General features: G+C 47.9%; 2 protein-coding genes across 7 annotated transcripts in view; one reads left to right on the top strand and one right to left on the bottom strand.

The window, feature by feature from the left end:
• Nucleotides 1-10,635, top strand: part of LOC139608214 (transcription initiation factor TFIID subunit 4-like) — a 23,265-nt gene extending 12,630 nt beyond the window's left edge. For 4 of the 6 annotated variants that reach the window (XM_071461687.1, XM_071461676.1, XM_071461665.1 and 1 more), the window contains exons 13-16: nt 3,610-3,666; nt 4,632-4,754; nt 7,981-8,138; nt 10,486-10,635. In XM_071461687.1, coding sequence (XP_071317788.1) covers nt 3,610-3,666; nt 4,632-4,754; nt 7,981-8,138; nt 10,486-10,549 — 402 coding nt within the window. In that variant the 3' untranslated portion in view covers nt 10,550-10,635. Of the gene's footprint in view, nt 1-3,609; nt 3,667-4,631; nt 4,755-7,980 lie in introns of all 6 variants that reach the window. The other 2 variants (XM_071461706.1, XM_071461698.1) reach the window with 1 other exon arrangement.
• Nucleotides 10,636-10,639: 4 nt separating this feature from the next.
• Nucleotides 10,640-17,500, bottom strand: part of LOC139608256 (BTB/POZ domain-containing protein kctd15-like) — a 10,336-nt gene continuing 3,475 nt past the window's right edge. Inside the window, exons 3-5 of the mRNA XM_071461799.1 lie at nt 14,879-15,023; nt 12,382-12,684; nt 10,640-11,210 (exon numbers count right to left, since the gene is read on the bottom strand). Of these exons, the coding sequence (XP_071317900.1) occupies nt 11,049-11,210; nt 12,382-12,684; nt 14,879-15,023 (610 nt within the window). The 3' untranslated portion in view covers nt 10,640-11,048. The remainder of the gene's footprint in view (nt 11,211-12,381; nt 12,685-14,878; nt 15,024-17,500) is intronic.

The following is a 17,500-nucleotide window of genomic DNA, read 5'->3' as shown; positions in this document are numbered from 1 at the left end:
TACAGCTGGGTGTCATCTGCGTAACGATGGAAATTTATCTGGTGCCTCCTAATAATGTTTCCCAGAGGAAGCATATATAGACTGAAGAGTATTGGTCCTAGCACCGAACCTTGTGGAACTCCATGACTGACTGTAGTGTTGATAGAAGAGTCATTATTAACATGAACAAACTGGAGTCTATCTGACAAATATGACTTAAACCAACTTAGTGCGGTTCCTTTGATGCCGACCATATGTTCTAGTCTCTGTAATAAAATCTTATGATCAATGGTGTCAAATGCAGCACTAAGATCTAGCAGGACAAGTACAGAGACAAGTCCATTGTCTGAGGCTATGAGGAGATCATTGGTAACCTTAACCAGAGCTGTTTCTGTGCTATGATGGACTCTAAAACCTGACTGAAAATCTTCAAACAAACCATTCCTGTGCAAATAATCACATAACTGGTTTGCAACAACCTTCTCAAGGATTTTGGAAATAAAGGGGAGGTTGGATATAGGTCTATAATTGGCTAAAACATCAGGATCAAGAGTAGGCTTTTTAAGTAGAGGTTTAATTACTGCAACTTTAAAAGCCTGCGGTACATAACCAGTTGATAAAGATAAGTTAATCAGACTTGATATAGAGGTGTCGATTAAAGGAAAAACTTCTTTGAACAGCCTTGTTGGAACGGGGTCTAGAAGACAAGTCGATGGTTTAGATGAAGAAACTGTTGAAGTGAGCTCAGGGAGATGTACAGGAGAGAAACAGTCAAAATATAAACCAGTTACAGTGGACTCTGAGGCTGCTGAACTGGACAGTACATCTGAGCCAGCTGTGGGGAGGAGATGGTGAATTTTTTCTCTAACAGAGACAATTTTATTTGTAAAGAAGCTCATAAAGTCATTACAACCTTCTTCCTCAGAGGGGCCACAGTGTCTAGAGTTGCACGCAGTGAGGCTACAGTACTGTCAACAAGATCATCAACCTGTGTGGATGTGAAGTTAAGAGAGCTGTTCCCTACTGCATTGATACATGGCAGTGGGCTCAGTACTGATGGGATTCTTTCTTTAAATTTGCTAACAGTATTGTCAGAGAGCTGTAATAGATTTTTTCCCCAGATGCTGTGTAGTCCTGACTGAAAACTCAAATGTTAACAGAGAATGGTCAGATAAAAGAGGGTTTCTGAGAGAAACTGTTAGGTATTCAATGTCAGTCCCATAAGTCAGAACCAGATCAAGGGTCTGGTTAAAAGAGTGAGTGGGTTCATTAACATGCTGAGAGAAGCCAATTGAGTCTAATAATGAATTAAATGCATGACTCAGGCTGTCACTGTCAACATCTACATGAATGTTAAAATCACCCACCATGATAACTTTATCTGTGCTGAGAACTAACTCAGATAAAACTCTGAGAACTCAGATAAGAGCTCAGACTCAGGGGCAGGTGGACGATATACAGTAACTAGTAGGACTGGTTTTTGTGTTTTCCAGTTTGGGTGAGACAGACTAAGAATAAGGCTTTCAAATGAATTATGATTAACCTTAGGCTTAGGATTTATTAATAAATTGGAGTGATAGATGGCTGCCACCCCTCCTCCTCGGCCTGTGCTTCGAGGGATATGAACGTTAACATGAGTGGGGGGTGTTGATTCATTCAGACTAACATATTCATCCTGCTGCAGCCAGGTTTCAGTCAGACAGAGCAGATCAATGTGATGATCAGTTATCAGATCATTGATCAGCGACTGCTCTCAGAGCAGAGAGTCAGACTGCGGCTCTGCCTCCTGCTCTCAGCTCTGGATGGTCCTGGCTTCTGATAAACTCAGTGAAGTTTCTAGATAAGAGAGCAGCTCCATCCAGCGCGGGATGTTTGTTTCTGATCAGACCAGGTCTTCCCCAGAAAGTCTGCCAGTTATCAACAAACCCCCCAGCTGATGACAGCGGCCTCATGTCCCCGCTGGTCAGGTGGGGGCCCAGAGGAAACTACGGAGTCCGACACTGTTTCAGCACAAGTTCACACCGACTCCACATGAATCTGAGTGATCTCTGATCGGACGTGCATTACAGTCGTCCTGTATTTACGTTTATCCTTCAGCAGCTTCAGGTCGGACTCAGTGTCTGGACCCAGGAAACATGTGACTGTGGCCGCTGGTGTCTGACTTCACCAGTGACCAGAGTCTGTTTCCCAGCGGGGGGAGAACCTGTTAGAAACGTGAACAGGTCGGTGGTGAGCTTTTGTTTAGGACTCAGCTCTTCTTGCTCCGAGCAGCCGCCCTGACCCCCCGCTGCTCGGAGCTGCTGGGGGGGGAGAAGGAGCTACACCGGGTCGGTCCGCACCAGCTGCCGGGGGCTGGCTCACTGGAGAGGCTAAAGATGTGGTTTCATGGTGCGGAGCCGGGATCCAGATCTCTGAGCCTCAGCTCCATAACTGCAAACAAACTACATTTATTACATGAACCATTATCACTGAAGGAGGCAGAGGAGGAGCTGAACATGAAGCAGGCTGAGAGAGAGAGAGAGAGAGAGAGAGAGAGAGAGAGAGAGAGAGAGAGAGAGAGAGAGAGCGCTAACTGCTAAGCTAAAGTAGCTAACAGAGCTAGCGTGTAAACAGCTGTGTTTTAATGAGAATCTCACGAAGAGAAGCAGAGAGTGATCGAACAGGAGTTCGACAGTACAACAGATAATTTGCGGTTATATACAGAGATACAACGAGGATCAGCTGAGTTCAGGGAGAGCAGCAACAAACACAACACCACCAACACCCGGAAGTGACACAATACGCTCACCGCAGCACGTCGCACGTACGGTTAGGGTCAGGGGCTAGGGAATGCATTATGTCAAAGAGTGTCCTCACAAAGATAGAAGTACAAGTGTGTGTGTGTGTGTGTGTGTGAAGCAGTGACACATGGAAGCAGAGATAATTACAGAAATGACCTTCTAAAGACATCATTAGATACACACACACACACACACACACACAGAATATTGACTCATAATAAAATTAAAACATTCAGCTCAGTAACATTATTCTGTTAAAGTCTCATTATTTTACTCTGAAATTCAGCACTTTATTCTGAAATGTCAAGAAATAATTCACAATTATAAAGAAGACAGTTAAAATTGATTTATATATCTAGAACATAAACATAAACACAATATTATAAAACATAAATCTTTAAAAACACTTGAGTGTGAGTTCAGCTGTTATCATCATGTTCATGTGTTCATATCCTCTGAACATGTAACAACTGGGTTTATAACAGACTGTGTGTTTTCTGTGATTCCAGTTGTGTTACTGTGTCTGCTTGTACAGCAGCCTCCACTGATGTGTGTCCACAGGACTCAGAGTCATTAACAGATGAACAAACATCACAGCTGGGTTACAGTCTGTCACAGACCAGGATCCATATGATGATGATGATGATGATGATAATAATAATGATGACACTTTTTTCTATTTGTGTGTACTATCATAAAGTTTATGATGTTTGCTGCTGTAAAGTGTTAGAGGAGGGAAAATAAAAATTCACAGTTCAGCGCTCTTCATGTTTACACATCAGCACAAAGAGGTCAAAGGTCATCAGATAGACACACAGGTCTGACCCCTTTGTCTGTGTTTGACCTCCAGAGTCGCGCCAGACAAGAAGATCCTGAACAGGCTCGCCTGAAGCAGAAGGCCAAGGAGGTACGTCTCTGTGTGTGTTCATATGAAGGTTTGTGTTGAGTCCAGACTTGAGTCCAGCAGATAATCCAGGCTCCAGTCCAGCAGCTGAGTCCAGACTTCATCTTTAATTTTTATCCTTGCTAACAGTCGCCCTAAGGTCCAGGTACTGACTGCTCTGGAGCATCATGTCACATGATCATCTGCAGATGCAGTTTGTTCTGTTGCCATGGAGATGTAGAAAATAACAATGAATGAGATCAAACCTGAGTGATGGGGAGAGGTCAGGTGATACAGCCACAGTGGAAAAATGACAGAGAGAAAGAAGAAAGAAGAATAATCCACATGTGGACCAGATGAGTTCAGGAGAGAACTAAAAAAAGGAAACGGCAGCAGAAAAACACGAGACAGCACAGTTGTTGTGTGTGATGAGCTGGACGTGAAGATGAATGAGAGGAGACGAGCAGAGCTGGAAGCTCCAGAGGGTCTCAGGCTTCTTTATTGTCCTGTCGCACCCCCGTCTGGAGGCTTTGTCCCCACACAGCATCGGCCTCAGGCAGACCCTGAGGCCTGCAGAGGTCAGGGGTCATTACCCAGAAGTCCCTCTGCTAAGGCTTGGGGGAAGGAGGGGTGGAAGCCAAGTGGCGGTATGTCAGAGCAGTCTGGACAAACGCAGACGAGAAAGAGCTTCCGACCAGTGACCTCAGCCAACAGGGTCAAGGGTCACGGGTCAGTCCCGTTCAGGACCGTCTGCCTCACTGTGTGGACACAGTCCTTCATGGACTCAGAGAAAAGCTCCGTGGATCAGCTGTTTGACGTCTTCACTGAAGACTGAAAACCTGGTGCAGTAAGCTCCGCCTCCACCTGGATGGCAGGAAGTACCTGCTGACACCTGACTATTGGTGACGACTGTGGCTGTTTTCACCTGAACAGCCACAAGGAGGCAAAACAAACGTGGACATGAGACATGTTTTGTTTTTCCTCCACAGATGCAACAGCAGGAGTTGGCTCAGATGCGACAACGAGACGCCAACCTCACGGCCCTCGCCGCCATCGGACCGCGCAAGAAACGCAAGCTGGACTCACCGGGAGGAGGCGCGGCCGGCACTGAGGTAAGAGACGAGTCACCAGAGGCTGATCCGGTGTCAGCTGATATCCCATAATGCCCTGTTTTAAAAGGAAGCTCAGACGAGAAGGATCAACTGAGAACTGATGATTCTCCTTACAGATCCTGCTCCCTGCAGCAGGGGGCGCCACCCACACACACTGTGTGTGTGTGTGTGTGTGTGTAAAAGGTCATGTGTGTCTCTCAGGAGGCCTCAGATTCATAGCACACACATTTGTGTTTTTTTAGTCACTGAGCTTAATGATGTGACTGCTCACACACACACACTCACACACACACTCTGAATGTGAATGTGACCAAAGCTGAGTGAAGGGGGTCAGTGTCTGCCTGGAGGTTTGTTGTGGGTGTGACGCCCCCCCCCCCCCCCCCCCCCCCCCCCCTCGAGGGCAGCCATAGATTTGAGCTCTGCAGAAATGAGCTCGGGGCTGAGTGTTGGATGGGGATTTGGGGGGGGGGGGGTCATGGCCTGGGGGGGTTTCTTGCCTCGTGCTTGCCCCACCCTCACGCACATGCTCTCCCTGTCTCCCCCCCGACATCCCGCCTGAGGCTGAACCCCCAGCAGTCCCAGACAAAGGCAGCAGAGTGGGTGGGTGGGTGGGGGGGCAGAGTAATCCAACATTTCAGGGGCTATGAACTCTGGGAAATGTGAGCGATGTGCTGGCCTGTGGACTGTGGCTGCATCAGTTCTGTGACTCAGTGTATGAACCCCCCGACCTCTGACCTAATGTAAAAGACCTCAAATGAATGAAACTTCCACTTATTGATCCAACTGCTTCAGACAGTTTAACCAGGTTGTGTTTAATCGTCATGGATAAAGTTCCTGGAGAGAAGTGATCCCTGTGATCAGTTACCTTTGATGAACAGACCTGATGTTCAGCCTGTCTCCGCTGCACCAGGTTCAGGTTCTCAGCAGATCTGAAGTCAGTTTTCTCAGACAGTGTTAACGAACCTTTAACCTGCAGTAACTGATGTTTTTAAGCTCAGGCTTTAACTGGAAATGCTCCAGATTAAGTCTTTAAAAACTTAAACACAGAAAATGTTGAGAATAAAACCTGAGTGAAGTTGAAGCTGCTGGGTGAACAAACCTTCAGGATCTGGATCAGCAGCTCCAGGGTCAGATTCAGGGTCTACAGCTGGGTCACAGATACAGATCTACAGTCGCTACATTAAGTGTCACACCACAGATCCTTTCCATCTGTTCTCTGCAGGACTGTAAAATGTCTCTGAATTCACACCAACTGGAAACTTCCAGCACAGATGAGTTTGTGTTTGGAGCCTCCCTGCCTGCCTCTTTTATCTGATCTGCCCTGCAGCTGTTGCAGTACGCCCTTTAGCTCCCAGCTGCAGGCTCGATCAGGCTTCAGATTGTCCCGTCCGCCCCCACCCTGATGCCCCGGGGCCTCAGCCTGTTATGAATACACACTGGTAACGCAGGAGCTTTGTTATTCTCACAGAAAAACAACAAATACGCTGCTGTACCTTTTTACCTGCGGAGGTCAGGAGGAGCCCGGCAGCGTCTCTGCACCTTCAGCTGATTTAAGAATTTTTAACACCACAGAGAACAAAACATAAAACCTGTTCCTCCCTCAGAGAACCAGAATGATTCATTATTCCATCAGAGGTTTGCAATAGATAACAACAGCTCTGAATGATATGATGAATGACATTAACACAACCTCCACACATGCAGGAAATGTGCAGTTTACAGGTGGAGAACGTCTCCTGACAGAACGTGTTGTATATATTGATTCTAGTTTTATTTGTGTTGTACATTAAAATCAGAAACGAAGCGGAAGAGGATGTGAGTGTCAGAACAGCGGCCGCGCCTGTAGGTGTGTAGGAGGGAACGTTCCTCAAGCTGTGCAGCCTCACAACGTTCTGACTGGTCCTGTGTGGACCTGGAGCTTCATTCCTTTCCTCTGCTGTCAGCTCTGTCTCCATCAGCACAGAGGGCGTTTAACCAGCAGCAGCTCACAGGACGTTTGCTCTTCATCAGGAGTCATCATCAGTCCTCATTGTCAATTCATCTTTGACTTCAGTAACTGTTTGGTCTGTAAAATGTGACGTCTCCAGATGTTTGTTCTGGTTCAGTCGTCACCATGAAGGCATTTGTCTGAATGATGATCAGAATAGATCAACTATCAATGTCTCTGCTGATTCATTCACTTTGATCTTTATTTCAGTGGGTTAATCACTGTTTTGTTTGTTCAGAGTCTGAACCAGATCCTCCTCCACTGCTCAAACACGTCTGCTCTCTGAGAGTCCCACAATAAGACTGATATTAAAACACAGACGTGGAGAACGCAGCTTGCTGTCTGAGCTGATTTACATGTGAAAGTGAGATGGTGACTGGTTTTCTGGTCTCGTGCTGCCTCAGGCCTCGGGCTCTGCTCCTGTACAGAACAGAGCTCCGTTGTCTTTGCTGTAGTTTCCACCTCTGGCTCTCCAACATCATTTGCTGCCATGTGAGAAACAAGTGGAAATTGGAGAATTTCACAGGCTGTTTTCAGCTTTTCAGCTTCATTTATCTGTTCAGTCACCATCAGGTGAACTGGTTTTGTCCCAGTAACCCTCAGACAGCCCCACCTTCCCCGGCTGCTTGTCCCCCTTTGCTCTCTTCAGTCAGGGCTCGGTTCAGAGGCCTCGGCCTGTCGAGCTCGCCCCAGGGTGTCTCAGCAGGACGAGACGCTCCGAGTCACTGCTGCTGTGAAAGAAGTGTCTGTTTGTGTAATGTAGGTTCTGGGAACGAGGACTTGTTGGAGCAGCGTCAGTGAGAGAGCACAGCGGTTGTGTGTGAACGGTAGCTGCAGGCGCCGGGCGTTACCTGCCCTCAGGCCACAGACACGCCTCAGACAGGAAGGCGCAGGGTTCCTCCTGCAGGTCTGGACTCAGTCATTAAAGCAGAGTGTGATGAATCAGGAGCCTCAGCACAGCAGAGCTTAAAGAGTGTGAAGGTGCAGAGACAAAGGAGGTGAATAGAGCTGAGCGGTCGGCCATTTTTTTTTATACTAACCCTAACCTAACCCTTACTCTTAATTTACCCAGAATTCATTGTAGCACAGTCTGGCTGAAGATGGTGAAGAGCTAACCTGCTCTGTGCAGCAGATGATTGTGGATGTGTTCTATCCTTGTTGTGTTACTGTTGTTGTATCTAAGTCACAGTGTGTCTCTGCGAAACCGCCCCGGTCTGACGCTCCCGTCTCTCCCTTCAGGTGGCCTCAGGCTCGGGTGCCGGCTCCTCCGCGGCCGCCTCGTCCCGCCAGCAGCTCCGTCAGCGGATCACACGAGTGAACCTCAGGGACTTCATCTTCTGTCTGGAGCAGGACCGCACCACGGCGCGCTCCCTCATGCTCTACAAGGCTCTGCTGAAGTGAGGAGTGGCCCCCTGCAGATCACAAACTGTGTTACACCTCACCTCCTCCCACCCCCACATCCTCAAAGGTGTTTCAGAGTCCGCTTCCTCTGGTCCCCCTTCAGTCCCTGCAGCACCTTTTAATCTTTTGTCCTCCTTTGGCTTCTAGTTTTACATCTTGGTCACGTTGTTTTAAAAGGACGTCTCATTTTTAGCTCGTGCAGGTGTCGAGTTTTAGCTGCACACGTTTGTAAGAGGAGTTTGTCTGATTTACTGTCACAGTCCTGAAACAACCGGCAGCAGAGATCTGGTGTGAACTGCAGCTGTGTGAGCTCCTTGTTGTCTCTGCACACAAACATCACAGTTCTGTTGTCGTCTCAGAGACACAGGGCTGCAGCCAAATGATCTTCATAATCGATTCATTGATTAACATCAGAAAAGAGAAACGTCGTCACATCATCAAACGTCCAAACTGTTCCGTTCACTGAGTAAAAGAGAAACAGGAAGTTCTCACCGCTGAGAACCAGGAACCATCAGGACCAAAATAGTTGCTGATTCATTTTCTTTTGATTGACTCATTGATGAATTGATCAGTCGTTACAGCTCAGATAACAAGCTTACTTCATTTTGGGCCCTCCAGCTCTCTGTCCAATCAGAGCTCAGCTCTGTCAGGACGACTTGTTATTGGTCACAGATTGAACCAGTTCAGTTGGACAGAGCAGAAGTCGTTGGTGTGAGCGGGTCTTTGCTCAATGCAGCAGAACTACAATACCCACAGTGCACCTGGACAACTGGCAGTGGGGTGGTAGCTGGTGCTGTTATGCTAGCAGCAGCTAATGTACTGTGTGTCCTGGGGGGGGGGGGGGCGCGCACCATGGTTCGTAGGGTTTACTAGAGGTCATGACGGCGGCGGCTGTTTTTACATTTTGTTGTGACGTTGTCGTGTTAAACAACAGAAACACAACGTTCATGTCACAAAGTACACCGGGAGTTTGTGATTGGCCGACGTCGGGTGATGTCATGCTGTCCTGCAGCAGAAGTTTAAAAGGTTCATCTTTTTTCCTGCCTGTGGCTTCGCTGTAATAGACGACGACCCCACCCCCCCACCTCGAAGGACTGATTCACCTGGAGACACTGAACAGGAAAACACCTGGTTTCACCTGTCACAGCAGCAGGAGGGGAGGGGCCACGCTCTGTGTCTCCAGACTGAGACCAGCTGAGTCCAGCTCTGTACCTGCACAGGTGCCTTCCGGTCCACGTCCTCACCCTCTGCCCCTCTCTGTTGTTCGTAGCCCACTCAGGACGCTGGGCTCCTCCCCCTTTGTTTTTAAAGTCTTCTCATTGGCTCGTGGAGTTCACTTTGTCTCATGGTGGAGCGGGAGACAGTTTTACTGAGCATCATGTCGTCGATCGGAAAGAAGCTGCAACGGTGGAAGAACAGATGGTCGATCGTTTGTGTGTGTGTGTGTGTGTGTGTGTGTGTGTGTGTGTGTGTGTGTGTGTGTGTGTGTGTGTGTGTGTGTGTGTGTGTGTGTGTGTGTGTGTGTGTGTGTGTGTGTGAGAGAGATAATCATGGTGAAAACAGTGACTCTTCAGACCTGAACAGTTCAACACTCAGAAGTTTCATTCACACCGGTTCGCGTCTCTTTAATCACGACACACTGACCCAGGGAGACGGGTCCAGGTCCAACCAGAGTCCTGGTTCAGGACTGTGGATCTGCTGAGGTCACAGGACCAGAGACCAGACACCGGATCTCTCAGAGAAGCTGAAACTAATTAATCTCATGAATCAATAATCATTCAGGTCATGTGATAATCCATCACAGTGAGGACTGGTTTTAACTGGTCCTCTGACACTGACGGTAAAATGACATCACAGCTGACTTGATTGTCTTGTGACATCCTTAACAAAGTCGATTAAAGTGACGTGAACGAGGTCGATCAGCCGCCGTCACACCAGACCACTGACACGTGAGCTCTGGTTACCATGGAGACGATCAACCTGAATGTCCCGCTCAGACGAAGATTCATCATCATCATCATCATCATCATCATCACAGGAGCTGGTTCTCCTCCAGACAGGAAACTCACTCACAGCAAACATTCCTGCAGCCCCCCCCCCCGCCAGTCTATGATTTAACTCGTGTCTCTGAATCGTTGGCGTCACCATCTGAATCGACCTTGTGCTGTTGAACCATGAATCTGTTGAATATTAGACGATGAAGATGAAGATGAAGATGCAGTCAGTTTTTAGGGGGCGTGGTCACAGAAGGTTTTTAACGCTTTAATGTCTTTTGGTTCCTCCTGGGTTTGTATAGTCTCTGGTGTAACTAACTGAAGCTGTGGTGTGTTTCTGTATTTTCAGAGCTACACTCTCATCTGTTGGAAGGACACAATTTTTGCGTCTATTTATATTTCCTACATTCTGAACTGATCCTGACGCATTTCAGGCAATGCAATTTTACAGTTGTTTGTACCTTTGCAAAAAAATGAAATAAAGAAAATGATAAAGAAGCAGGTTTGAGTTCATGTGGACTTGATTGAAAACAAAGACGTCGTAGACCCTTTAATCAATAATCAATACATCTGTACAATTGAAAAACACTGAGGAGCTAACAAATACATTAAATATACATTTTCAAAACAGCTGTTTTATAAAAAGAATTAAATTATGTGGCATCTGGACTCGTCACAGATGATCCACATCATCAGCTGATCAGAGTCCAGTTCCTGCTCCTGTCACATGACTTCAGCCTCCAAATGAAAAACATTTGATCCAAACTGAAGCGTTTCCTGTCTGTAGCAGAGGTCAAAGGTCAGGTCTCAGCTCAGCATGATGTTCTCCTGCCAGCTGTGGAGGCGTGGGCGGGATCCAGATGTGAGTGCACTGACTGCAGCTGCAGTGTGAAATTCTGTGCACCGGGGTTTTTAGTCCAGAGGTTCCTGTTTGATCCGGATCGGGGTGCTGGTGACGGACTGACTGTGCCGCAGGTCACGACACAGGACATACTCGCTGAACTGGGACGAGTCGACCCCCCCGCCGCAGGACGCCTTGATGCTGAAGCCCTTCTGAAACAGACGCTCGAGGACCTGCGGGGACAGAGGGGGTCAGCAGCACAGATGAGACACAGGTAAAGCTGCAGGACAGACCTGATCATTACAACTTTAACTCCTGATGAGCCTTCGTCATCTTCATCAGTCTGAATTTGTCTGTTCTCACCCGACTGAACAACACATTCATCTCAACTGATTTAATTATCACTTCATTGATAATAATTGTTTTAATTCCCGTGCGTCCGCTGTGACTGGCGGCGCCGCGTCTTCAGCTCGTCTGGTGAACACCTGGAGGGAGTTTCTTACCTGAAACTCTGCTCAGTGTTTCACTGATCCAGAGTCTGACCTGATGAAACCTCAGTGACTGAACGTGAGCCAAATGCTGCGTTTAATGACACGTCACAGTTCAACAGCCAGAAGCAGAATTACACATTAAAGTCAGTGTCATTCACCTTGTCCCAGTTTATCAGAGTAAATCAGACAGTTTGTAGTTTAAAATAATCTCAGTGATAAAGTGTGTTCGTCATGTGACTGAGAGTCGTTCAGCACAGTGACAGGATCCGTCTGCAGATCTGATCTCAGATCTGTGGAGGATGATTCTCACACCTACAGTGTTTACAGCATCAGTGAAGCTGTGAACAACAGTCTCTGTGAGACCTGATCAGACTCCCACAGTCAAACCTGTGTGTCACAGTCTGAGCCGACAGGAGGTCAGAGGTCATGGATTCTTCTGTAGTGCTCACGTCTGACTTTTGATGTGGAAGTTGAAAATCATTTTTACAGTGAACAACAGTGAGCTCTGTCACCCAGCTCTACAGTCAGATAATGCTAACCTTAGCTTAGCATAAAGACTGGAGGCTCATTGAATTCTCATCTGATTCTCCCTGATTTCAAATTCTTTGTCCCTGAATGAACTGAAGTCTGAGGTGTCTGTCAACCGTCATGTGACGTAACGGTTAATTAAAGGGTCAGTTCACCAAAACACAGGAGCTACTTTCTGACAGGACACAGAGCTCTGATGGTTCTGCAACAAAACTCTGATTAAATGAGCTTTGAATTAGTTTGGATTAGAGTGTGTGTGTGTGTGTGTGTGTGTGTGTGTGTGTGTGTGTGTGTGTTGTGGTGGAAGCAGGAATCTCAGCTGCAGGTCAGTGAGCGGCTGTGGTTTTGGTGAACTGGCCCTTTAACTGGCGGCTGCTGGACCGACCTGGACCGAGTTGAGTCTGCAGTATCCGTTGAGGGGGAAGCGGATGACGTGGGTGGGGTCCTGGTTCCAGCCAGCGTTGACAGAGTTGCACATGACGTCTCCGGTCTCGGGGAAGATCTCCTCGATCAGGACCTTCTCCCCGCTCAGAGCGATCCTCTCACCCAGGTCGGGTGTGACGCGCACCACCAGACACTCGCAGGGCGGCGTCTGCTGGGCCTCCCGCTCCGCCTGCCAGCGCTCCAACTCCCGGACCATCGGAGTCAGCTGGTAGTACCGGGCCTCCTCATACAGCTGGGGGAAGTCCTGGGGGCGGGGGGGTCACAGTAAGAGCTACAAGTCTGATACACACCTTAAACCCCCATCCTCACCCTCTCACCCTCTCCCCTCCACACGAATGAGCCTGTTGCTCTGTAGCATCACAGAAACTGAACAAACTGAAAACGTGTCACAGACTGCAAATAAAGATGGGCGGAGCCTCCGTGATGTCACCCTCAGGTTTCTAAAGCTCAGAGTGAGCTGCTTCACAGTTGCCATCTTGGTAGTGCCTGACCCCGCCCCTAACTCCCAGCTAATCCAAATATGGTCAAAGAGGTGGAGCTGAGACTTGTGCATACGCTAACCCACCTGTCACTCAAAGAGGCCACGCCCTCAATTCTCCATACCTTTAGTCCTTGCTAAAATGTGAACAGGTGAGTTGAATTCGGCCGTACAGTTGTCTCACGTGGACTAAAGACCTTAAACACCACTGACATTAGAGGACGTGCTCGTCCCTGCTACGACCTCTTTTAACCTTTGGAGGAAAAATGGACGCGAGTGTTAATTCAGCTTCGTAGAAATGAGCCCGTGCTGTAGATCACGGCTCATTTGTCTGTTTGCAACTTTTCATTTCTGTTGATTTTGGTTCTTGTTTTTGTTTGTCTGCAATTTGTTTGTTTATTTGTTTACTATCAGGCATTTGTTTCATGAATCGACTGATTATAAACATGGTACAGTATGAATATAACAGGGATGGGGCTGTTTGACGGGGGGGGGGGTATTCTTTGCTTGTAGATCTCTCTCTTCCTCCCTCTTCTCATTTCGTTCTTTCTACCTTTTCCTCTTGTATTTTCCCTCCTTTGCTGTGAAGCCTCTGGTCCTGTACGATACAGACCCAGTCCTCTTCACTGTCGCTGCTTTAGCACAGACGGACCTGAGCTGCAGGACTCTGACTCTGTTAGTTAGCGGCTGATCTGAGTTCAGCCTCCTCGCTGAAGCAGGCTCATGTTCTGTGTGGGTTTTTTTCTGGTCTTTTACTCCACACAGCTCCTGACGAGGAGCTGCTGTTGGCCCCAGGCTTCACGCTGAATCAAAGCCTGGCCTCCTTCACGCCCCCCACCCCCACCCCCACCCCCCACCCCCACTCACAGGCTCGAAGCAAGGGATAGATGTGTTTTATAAAGTGGGGTTGTGTCCGCGGGGTGTTTTAGTCATCCTGAGCAAAGGAGCAGAATAACAGAGGCAGCGCTGGTTAACTACAGGGAGGAAGATGAGAGAGATGCAATATGCCTGCCGACACACACACACACACACACACACACACACACACACACACACACACTAATTTAGTAAAACACACTCGTCTGTGCTGAGAGCCACACTGCAGCCGGCGGCTCTGCACTGATTAAAGTGTCAGAATGTGCAGAGTTAAAAGACTCGCTGTGTTTGTTCAGACTCACGAAGATAACGACGCTGCTGCTGGACGAGGACAAATTATTTGTTTGACCCGGAGGTCGTGTTCCTCCATCTTTGTGTGTCTGAGTGGCGTCTGCTGCTCATCAGCAGAGACACAGCTGTGATGTCTGACTTCTACTGACTGACTGTTTATTTCACAGCCTGATTCCCTCGGTGTTGCCGGCTTTAAACCTCAGTGGTTTTTCTGCAGCAGAACTGTTAAATTAATAATAAATCAATTCATGTCATCCGCTGCTCAAACTCAGATTTTCTGCAGTTTAGGATTTTGTTTTCACCCAGACATTCAATGATTAAGCACAAATATCTTAAGATGTTAGCTCTGTGTTAGCCTGTGTTTATAGAGTATTAGCATGTGTTAGCACTGTATTAGCCTGGGTTAGTAGTGTATTAGCACTGTATTAGATTATGTTAGCATGTTAGCAATGTATTAGCCTTTGTTAATACTGTGTTAGCATGTGTTAGCAGTGTTTTATCTTGATCATGTATCTGCAGACTGGACCAGACCAGCAGGGGCAGACCCAGACTGGAGTCGACTCAGTCCCTTCAGGTACAGCCCTGAAGTACCGTCACTGATAACTAACCAAACTATTGATCGTTTACATTATTGATTCCTCGGATTGTTTCCTCTGTTAACTGATTGGCTGGTTGGTTTCTGTCTACATACAGTGTCAGTTTCCTCCCTGTGTTCAAAGGTTTTAGATTATAGATTATAGATTATAGATTGTATCACCACTACAATGTGATCAACTGATCAGGAGTAAATCACCTTGAAGTCTTCAGGCAGCAGCAGTTTGCAGGTTCGCAGGAAGCTGAGGATGTAGCGGAAGATGTCTCCGTCCCTGTCGATGAAGTAGTGCTGCTTCAGACTGTCCAACACGATGGGCTCGGTGCCGTTAAACAGGCGACTGATCCTACACACACACACACACACACACACACACACACACACACACACACACACACACACACAGACACACACACACACACACACACAGACACACAGACACACAGACACACACACACACACACACACACACACACAGACACACACAGACACACACACACACAGACACACACACACAGACACAGACACACACACACACACACACAGACACACACACACACACACACACACACACACAGACACACACACACAGACACACACACACACACACACAGACACACACACACACACACACACAGACACACACACACAGACACACACAGACACACACACACAGACACACACACAGACACACACACACACACACACACAGACACAGACACAGACACACACACACAGACACACACAGACACACACACACACACACACACAGGCAGGAGTGAGGGACACTGACAGAGTCTCAGTATCTTCAGAAACTGGCTGAACCTGGAGGAGCCTGGTTCATGTTCTCACTGAGGAGATGATCAGCTGATTGATCCATGAACAATAATGATCAGGAGCACTTAGCTCTCACTGTATGAAGACTCGGCTCACTTGATCACATCTGTGATTATTTAGTGGGAAAACATCTGTCCAGATGTCGGTCACTCAGTCTGAATGTGAGGAGGTGGATGTTTCCGCTCGTGATGAGCTGCAGCTTCTTCAGTGAGGCAGAGCTGAATATCTGACCTCAGGTCTGATGGATGTGAGTTCTCACTGTTTCTGCTGAAGGTCTCTCTCTCTCTCTCTCTCTCTCTCTCTCTCTCTCTCTCTCTCTCTGAGCTGCAGCAGGAGTTTCACCTCCTCATCACCTCCTCTCTGCTCTGTCCTCAGCAACTAACATCTGTTCACAGACCTGTTGCCCCTTTTCCACCGGACTGGTTCCAGGGCTGGTTCGGAGCGAGAGCCAGACTTAGCCCCAGTTCTTTGGTTTTCCACAGACAAAGCGCCGGTTCCTGGCTCTCAAACCGGTGCTCGGCCAGCACCGACTCCCTGCTGGGCCCGTAGGAAGAGCCACGCTGGGGGCGTCGGGCTTACGTCACGAGCGGGGGCGGGATTACTGACCGCCTCGAGCGTGATCGCTGCTCGCTGCAGAACCGTCGAGCGGTATTTACCTGCTGGATGCCGAGTGTTGCTCCCCAAGAAAGGCTCGAAGCGCCAACAGCAGCACGTGACCCGCAGACACACCTGTCAGGTTAATAAGGGAAACTTAGTCCGACCCCCCCGACCGAGCCCCAGTGTCCCTCACGTTTTAACAGGTGCACAGGAAAGCTGGAGTCACCACCTGTCACCTGAGTTGACACTGACGTGCTGTGGACATTCATTACAGCCTGAATGAAAACACAAACGGGTATATGTGAAAAGTATTTGTTTAATGTCTTATTTGCATATTATATTATATTACATTTTATTTTCATTCCACACATTCTTTTCGTTTCATATTGCTTTTCTTTCAGTTTTTCTTTCCATTTTACTGTTTTACAGACTTGTACCAGTTTGTCGCAGACTTTATTCTTTCGGCCTGTTTTTGAGGGACTGTTTGTGAACCGGGCCAGAGTGGCGCTAAATTCTCTTCCGGAGCTGGAAAATCCGCGGTCCCATCGGTCTCGGTATTTACTGACGGTTTGGGTTTTCCCGCTCTGTCGCGTCCATCTCTTATTATCGCGAGGCTAGCGACAGAGCTCGGGTCAGAGGTCAGGGGGTGTTTTGTTTTTACTCCGCCCGGGCCCGGTATTATTATTTTTTAATAACGCAGGTTAAAATACGGGATATTTACGGGAAAATACTAGTACGGGAGGACGGCGGGAAAGAAGGGTACAATACGGGACTTTCCCGGCCAAAACGGGATACTTGACAGGTATGACCGCAACGTAGTCCTCCATCTTTGTTGTGGTGATTGAATTTGGCGCTTGTTCTATTGAGGAAATGACGTGACGTATACGTATACATTGACGTGATGACGTGGCTCTGGCTGGCACCCGCCTGTGGAAAAGCAAACCGGTTCGCAGCTGAACCAACCACGAACCAGCTCTAGCACCAGTTTGGTGGAAAAGGGGTAAGAGAGAGCGGAGGAGGATGAACGAGTGAGAAGAAAATTGCAGATTGAGTAAAGATCAATAAATATGATTTATGTGTATTTCTAAAAATAAATCGACATGATGAAGATCAGCTGAGTAGAAACTCAGGACTGACTGAGATCTGGGCCGGTACAGTGTCTGTTCGCTAAGGTTCTGGCCTCTGGCCCCTGAAGACTGGCTGCTTGGTTTACACCACATTATAAGGAAACAGTGACAGTTTTTCTATGTGAGCCAGCGTCTCCTTGTGGCGAGCGGCGGCGTGCCGGCGGCTGAAGTCCAGGTAACTTTATGGTGATGGATGTAAACATGACGTCATGTGTATTTGTTAAAGCTGTGAGTTAGACAGCTGTCAGAGTCTCAACCCTGA

Source organism: Trachinotus anak, unplaced genomic scaffold, assembly GCF_046630095.1.
Source record: "Trachinotus anak isolate AG129_WGS33_773 ecotype Australia unplaced genomic scaffold, CSIRO_AGI_Tana_v1 ptg000002l, whole genome shotgun sequence".
NCBI lineage: Eukaryota > Metazoa > Chordata > Actinopteri > Carangiformes > Carangidae > Trachinotus > Trachinotus anak.
The sequence above is the reverse complement of the archived record's forward strand: the minus strand, read 5'-3'. Positions and strand labels throughout refer to the sequence as shown.